Source organism: Notothenia rossii, assembly GCF_949606895.1.
Source record: "Notothenia rossii genome assembly, chromosome: 4".
Classification (NCBI taxonomy): Eukaryota; Metazoa; Chordata; class Actinopteri; order Perciformes; family Nototheniidae; genus Notothenia; species Notothenia rossii.
The window spans coordinates 8,800,143-8,807,766 of record NC_136902.1 but is presented as its reverse complement, the minus strand read 5'-3'; the positions used below and the strand labels follow the sequence as shown (position 1 = coordinate 8,807,766).

Here is a 7,624-nt window from a genome sequence, read left to right as displayed (position 1 = left end):
TTTGAGAATATTTTATTGCGTATATACGGGTTAAGGTCCATTGAGTGTTTTATGTAACGTAGCACTTCACAACACAGCAAAAGCCACCATTTCACCAAACCAATGATTTGTTTATAAGCAGTTACACATTGAACATACATTTGTATTTTTATATATCATCATTAGCTTTGATGTGATAGTGTGATGCCCAATCAGATTTTGATGCACACATTTTAATATCACAGACATCACTTCACAAGACACAGGTTTAACAATTGACCAATATCCTTAATGTGTTTGTCCCACAAATTAAATATGACATGTATATTTGTCTGCAAGCGACGATGAAAATCAATGCAGATGCAGTTTGTACGCACCTCTCCTGAACGCTACTCCATGTCAGAGCCATGCAACCGTAAGAATACATTTAAAACTGTAAAAAAAACACGACAATCCCCTCTTACTGTAATACCACACCCTATATAATGTTATGTCCTACACATATAGATAATCAAGTATATAGCCAGCACTAAAACATAATTAACATGGAAAACATTTGAAGAACATTATCAGACACAGCTTACTTCATCCAGATACAGATAAAACACACACACACGTTCATAAATGAAACTTTAAAACGCCTAACGTATCACAATCTGCTGACATTAAAGTAAAAAAACAATCAATAAATGGATTAAACAGGTAAGGCGATTGGGTTTGTGACTTCATATAGATTACAATCGAGATACAAAATAATAATAACATTTTTGGACAGCACAGCAAGTAGTCAAGTTCCAGTTGCTCCTCAACACTTCTCTCTCAAATAAAGTAAAAAAATGGGGCTCAACATGTTAGCAAACTATCAGGAATAGTAGAAGTGCAGCTGTATGATTAGTCCCTTAACATTTAGGGACTTTGTACAAAAAAGTGCTACAATTCCTACTTGCTTCATCTGGTCTGCGTGTAAACAACCTTAAATTAAAGCCAGACGTCAGCACTTTAAGCTTATACTTATTGTTTCATTGTAAAATCTAATGTATTGGAGTGCAGAGCCAACACAATAATACATCTGTAAATAAGTACATACTTGCAGACTGCACTGTAACTGTTAACTGGCTGTATGTATGCAACACAAAAACACGAAAAATGTTGGAAAAGATTTTAAAACAGACCATGATTAAAATATAAATAAATTAAATGTTTAACAAAGTTTTAACACATTTTAAGATAATACGATGCGTTAAAAAAAAAAGACAGAAAATGTAAAATAAGCCGCTTGTGATGAGCTTGTGCTCGTCTCTAGTCTCGGTCATTTGGTGTTTACAGGTAGGGGAACTGGTTGAGTTTTCTCTGGTAAGTAGCACTGGCGTGGTGAAAAGGCGGCACCCCCTGCTGGAGGCTTTGGTTACCGTACTGTGCCGGAGAGACCCCCAGGCTGCCGGTCTTCTGCAGCAGCGCCAGGGAGGAGAAGGCCCCCCCGACCCGGCCCCCCTGCATCTGGTCCACAGCCTGCGAGACGGAGGCCAGGGCGGCGGAGGCAGGGTAGGCGTACAGGTTGGGGGCGGAGCTGAAGAGGGGGTTCTCGTGGAGCAGGAAGGACGAGTGGGAGGAGACGGGAGGAGGGTAGGTGGGCTGCCTCCTCAGGATGATACTGCTTCCTGTTGGGTCGAGGGAAGATGACATCACAGACTGCTGTACCTGAAACCACAGAGATAGGGTTTGGTGTTCTGTTTTTTTTTGTTTTTAAGAAGGGGCAGGTAAAATAAGATTTTCTTCTCCCTGCTTCTTTCCAGCATGCGCTATAAAAAAAAACAGAATAAGTGTACATGTTTTGTAAAGTGTACATGTTTTGTTTTAAAATAACTGCCATGTGTGGAATAAACAAACAAATACATAAAAAAAAGGGTCAGAAATACTCCCACTTCAAGTCACAAAGCTACTGGTGTGATGTACTTCAGGGACTGCAAGAAGGCTGAAAGCATTTGGAAGTTTCTCAGAGCATTTCATTTTATAATGTTCATTTCTGTTGGTTAGTCAGTCCTAAATCCAGCCGACATGTGCATAACTGTGAAAAGCTGTTGAACTATTCTTTCAACTTTACCGAACTGAAGTGCTTGAGTGATGTCCCTGTCAAATGAATACATAAAAGCAGTTACCTGACTGAGGTTGAGAGGCTGAGATCTGCTGGATGTGTTTCGTTGATGGCGGTCAGTGTTGGAGTCTCCGGTCCGACTCGACTGCTGAGTCGACGCTTTCTTGGATTTTCCAGAGCCACTTGTAGCTTGATCTATGAGTGGAAAAACCAAAACAAAAAAATACTGTGAGTTCGAACAAAGGATTAGCTTACATGTGCTTCAGGTAAAGAGGATCAGTCTAACTTGTTAATTGAGCTGAGCATTAATGCACCTTAAATTGATCCATTGAGGCCACTTAATGCAATAAAACCTGGTTAAATAAAATAAGAATGAATAGATATACTGTATTAAAAAAACGAAAAATAGCAAATTCTGCGTAAAGTAAAATTATTTTCCAAAATTCTTTCACTAGATGTGACAGTGATGAAATTAACGACTAACAAATTACATCTTCTCCACAAAAAGGCACCAAATTAAAGGACCTCCTAATCTCACTCAAATAAATCTCGAAATAAAAATGCTCTAGGTTACTGGAGAAATACAGCACTGCAACCGCCAAATTGAATTGATTGAAAACTCCAATATCAACGTAAGAGCTTGTGCCTCTTCGGGGGGTGCTAACACTTAACCATAAACGTTATCCTTTACTTTCTCCGTCTTTATATGTAGATATTACTTTTCTCCATTAATCTCCGTCACGTTGTTTCCATAGCAACAACAACTTCCTGTCAACAGCGCTACCTCTCCTTCAAAATAAAAGCATGTCCATACAAAATAGGAAGCCAAGCCAAATTACACTTAAGACATATACAACTGCAACGAAAGTAACAAACACAATGCGATATCCTTTTCAATTTCAAAGAACACAAATTGGGTTACATTAACAAATAACTATAAAACAAAAATACTGTAGAATAACAAAATGAATGCCGTGAATAAACCGAAATACACGTGTTGAAGCGGTTCGCTGCTGATTACTACGCACCCCCCCCGCGCCGGCCGAATATTCGCTGCTGATTACTGACCCGAGCTCTCCCCCGGCTGGCTCTTCACAGACGGCACGATGACGGCCAGAGGCTGGGCGGGCTGCGGGGGTGTCTTGGTGCTCAGAGGGGGGGTCTTTGTGCTCAGAGGGGGGGTCTTGGTACTCAGAGGGCTGCTGGTGGAGGAGTCCGAGTCATGCACCGTCACGCAGCTGATCACGTTGGTCCGCTGGCTCGTTCCAGAGCTGCAGGATAGAGAGATAACGATAATACGATTATACTTTAATGGTCAGATAAAAAAACAAAACAATTTCAGCTAATTAAAAACCTCTCAGAGACAGGAAGTGAGCTCACCAGCCAGCGGGGAACTTCCTGTCGTCCTCGTCCTCCGAGTCGCTGTGGATGGTGATGATGCTGACGGCGGGGCTGGGGGTGTCGGAGATGATGATTGGCTGAGACTGATCACCAGCAGGAGGGTTCTGGAGCACAGTGGCCGACGACACAGGCCTGCAGGGAAGAGGGCTTTTTTAATAAATATGTTTCGTAGATAACTTTTTTCTCATCTCAATTTTTTTTTTGTGAAGCACCTTGAGATGACGTTGTTTTTTGAAGTGTGCTATACAAATAAATGTATTATTATTATTATTAAGATGCTCACTGTTTTATTCCAGATATTTATCTTAGGTGACCTGCCACCTATTTGTGTTGCTTCAAACTACTGTTATATTACCATTGTTATAAATATATATAAATACTCAAACACGAGTAAAAAGAGACTTTTTGGGACTATTTTCAGAGGCAGATTAATCTAGTAAGTACTTGGGGCATCAGTATAGTGTACGTGGCGTTATTTCTAAATAAACTACCCTTTGTGTGCTCATGGTAGTGAAATAACATTTCACCCAGATCAACAAAGTGGTTTTTGAACGACAATGGAGCTCTACAGTATGTCTCCGAGGAATGTTAAATATATGGCTTTGGTACACGGACACAATTGTTAGAAGTAGTTAGTTGTATCAGTTAACTGTTGGTTTTGGTATTACTATTGGAAACTTCAATTCTTCACAATTTGCTGACTGCAGGATAAAAGTTTAATGGATATCACTGCAGCCCATTGAACAAGTAGATATGAAGCCAGGTAACAGACCACCACCACTACAATTTATGGACGCCCCCCCCCCCCCCCCCCCCGTGCAGATGATGTGGATGTAAGGCAGTTTGACAGGATACCTGGCTCTGTTCTCTACGTGTCGAGCCTTGGCCCTCTTGCCCTGTTGGGGTCTGGAGGCAGCATGGCTTTGGGAGGCAGTGTGACCCACGCCATCGAACTGGCTGCCATGACGACCCCTGAGAGAAGGACGGACACACGTTATTTATTTGAAACTGCAGCTATGACTGACTGACCGAACAGAGATACATTTTCTTTTAAGTTGTAATAATACAATGACCAGAAGGTGTGTTTTAACATGCAGAATGAAGTCCTATGGGATTAAACTCACCTCCAGCCAGAGCCTTGTTGACTGTCGGAGGCCATGGGGGGGTCCGGCAACACGTTCTGCCCCAGGTTATGGAGGGCCATGCCGGGCATCTGCTGCCAGGTGGAGGGGATGAGGATCTGCTGAGTGCCAGCTGGCCAGCCCTGCTGTACATGTACATACATGTACATGCATGCATGCATGCACACACACACACACACACACACACACACACACACACACACACACACACACACACACACACACACACACACACACACACACACACACACACACACACACACACACACACACACACACACACACACACACACACACACACACACACACACACACACACACACACACACACACACACACACACACACACACACACGGAAATATTACAAGAACCCTAAAGTTCAGGATTGAAACTTTAGGAAATAAAGAAAATTCAGGTTCAGGTTCTTATGCAAGCATGCAAAGCCGTAAAGATAAGGTCCAGGAAGAACAGAGCCCCCCCTGAAAGTTAAAGGATGTGTTAGTCTGGGACGAGGAGAGGAAGAAAGTGAGTTGACTCTTTGGAATAATTTCAGCCTTTTTGAAAAACAAAACAAAAATAGAGAAAGCTTCTAGAACATTAAAACGCAACAGTATTTTTTTTACATTGCAGTTTTAAAAACATCTTTCGCTAGATGTGACAGTGATGAAAGGAATCTTTTAAAGGAATAGTATACCATTTTTGGAAACACGTTTATTTGTTTATAACTGAGAAAGCCTAATACCAACTCTGAAAGTAGAGTTTTATGCTTCTACCACCTGAAGCAGAAAGCAAAAGCATTAAATCACATTGCACGCATGCGTCCATCGTCCAGCTGCAGTCTAGACATACATTAGGAGAGAACAGGAAGAAATAAGAGATGTTATCCAGTCGTGATGATGGTGCTTCACCAGCATGGAGGCATTGTGATCCAGTAAGCCGGCAAAACTCGCACATCTGCAGCCTAAAGACGGCAACTCAGCCAGAGAGGCGTACAGACTGCCCACCAGCAGGGGGTCGAGTGAGGCCTGGGGGGAGCAGTGGGGGGGGTGTTTAGACATGGTGGATACAGACCTGCTGCATATTCTGCTGAAACCTGATGAGATTCTTTGCATACAAGAATACAGATATTCTAAATCATTAGTGGGGGTTTTGATTTGTGAAGAGAGTGGAGAGTTGAAAATACATTTCCTTCAGAAAGGTGTTGAAGTTAACAGTAACATAACATGGAAATACTCAAGTACAGGTACCTTACACTTTTACTTGGGTACATGTACTCAGTTAAATGTCATCCCTGCTCCTGCTGGTGCTTATGGATACTGGAAGAAGAGTGTGTCCCACCTGAGCCAGCATGCCGGGCTGGATGTGCAGAGACTGGGAGTTCTGGTTCTGAGGACCTAAGGGGACGGAGCTGTCCATCCTCACTGGAAAACCAGAGGGCTTACTGGAGGTCTGGAGACCTGGAGGGAGAACAAGAAGCAGGTGGTATTGGTTAATTCAATGAATATATAATTATAAATATAGAGGCTAGGAAATATAGGGATAATGTAGCAAGTTGCATAACATATACACAGGCAAGGCTACATTTAAAGCATTAAGACATAGAAACACTTTATAAAATGTCATTAGAGTACAATTAAAAAACAGTAAAGAGAGAACACAGGACTAGAAAAACAAAAAAGAATAAGGTAAACAATCTAAATCAAAATGCAATGTGAGATATGAAAGTTATTTGATTTAATAAACGGCAGCAGCAAAAATAAAATAATGATGCCTCGATCTAAAAGTTTCAATGTATTTTAAACGTTTGGGAAATATACAAATGTAGTTATTTCAACATTTTCTAGGTGACTATGAAATGATGTTTATTGTTATTGACGCAACATGACACTAACATGTGGCCCTCTCACCCTGGATGGTGGGGGGGCAGACGATGAGGGTCTGCTGGAAGGGCTCGGTCTGGGTGCAGAGCTGGGGGGGGCGGGGGATGTTGATGGTGGCCTGCTGGTAGAGGCCGGGCTGGTAGTTGAGCAACGGGACGTTACTGCTGAGGGACAGAGACTGGGCTCCTGCAGAGGACATCTGGGGACACAACGAGCAGAGACATTCAGATCAATGCCGGGAAATACGAGTCCAGTTCAGCAAGAACGTCTACGGTACATGGACGGCATTTATACAGCGCTTTTCCAGCCTGTTCGACGCCTCAAGGCACTTTTACATATACAAGTCAGAACACACCCATACATACAGAATATGCAAAGGGACAATTTGCTTAAGGAAATGTATGCAGAATGAAATACATCCCACCTGTTCTACATCCTCTTGCACATAAATCTACAGACTCATTTACATGCACTTTAAATACCATAATGGTCAACCAAGTTCACTTCTATGCAATTACAAATGCTGCAGTTTAGGAATAACATATGCTTCTTCGTTCAATACATTTAAACAAATGTAACTGGTATTTAAAATAAAAGTTAGTGATTAAGTAACATTTTTGTACATTTCCTGAATTGAAAATAGAAATTCAAGTGTATGTTTAAAATAAATTGACTGTTTAATAATTCATGTTTTCTCAAAAAAACTGCAACAATGAAGAGGACCTTCTACCTACCTCTCACAACAACAACAAAATCCTCCATTGCAAAAAATATAACTCCAGATGAATTGCACAATATTCTAGTTTATTACATGGTTTAGTTGAATACTCGATTCTGATTGGTCAATTCAGAACATGTGACACGTTGTTAATCCAGAACAGACAGACCGCTGTCAAGGATTTATTGACCGTTGTTAAGGACGCTCACATCTGCACAAAGAAGTCCGGTCGATTGAACTGTATACAGTTTGGCTGAAAAGCAAACTGCATGCTTCGTGTCGGGATCCTGATCCGCCTGTCGGGCGTTCTTTTACCCATAATGACCGCCTCGCTGCACATTATCCCTAACTTATCTAACAGGTTTTACTCTTCAGTCAGGTTCAACAATGGTTTGACTACTTACTAAAAAA

The 7,624-nt window shown here is 41.6% G+C and overlaps 1 protein-coding gene across 1 annotated transcript in view; it reads right to left on the bottom strand.

The window, feature by feature from the left end:
• Window positions 1-7,624, bottom strand: part of LOC307038087 (homeodomain-interacting protein kinase 1-like) — a 15,026-nt gene continuing 7,402 nt past the window's right edge. The window contains 8 exon segments of the mRNA XM_079679383.1: window positions 1-1,677; window positions 2,136-2,266; window positions 3,140-3,342; window positions 3,452-3,604; window positions 4,328-4,444; window positions 4,597-4,739; window positions 5,954-6,072; window positions 6,523-6,694. Coding sequence (XP_079535509.1) covers window positions 1,300-1,677; window positions 2,136-2,266; window positions 3,140-3,342; window positions 3,452-3,604; window positions 4,328-4,444; window positions 4,597-4,739; window positions 5,954-6,072; window positions 6,523-6,694 — 1,416 coding nt within the window. The 3' untranslated portion in view covers window positions 1-1,299.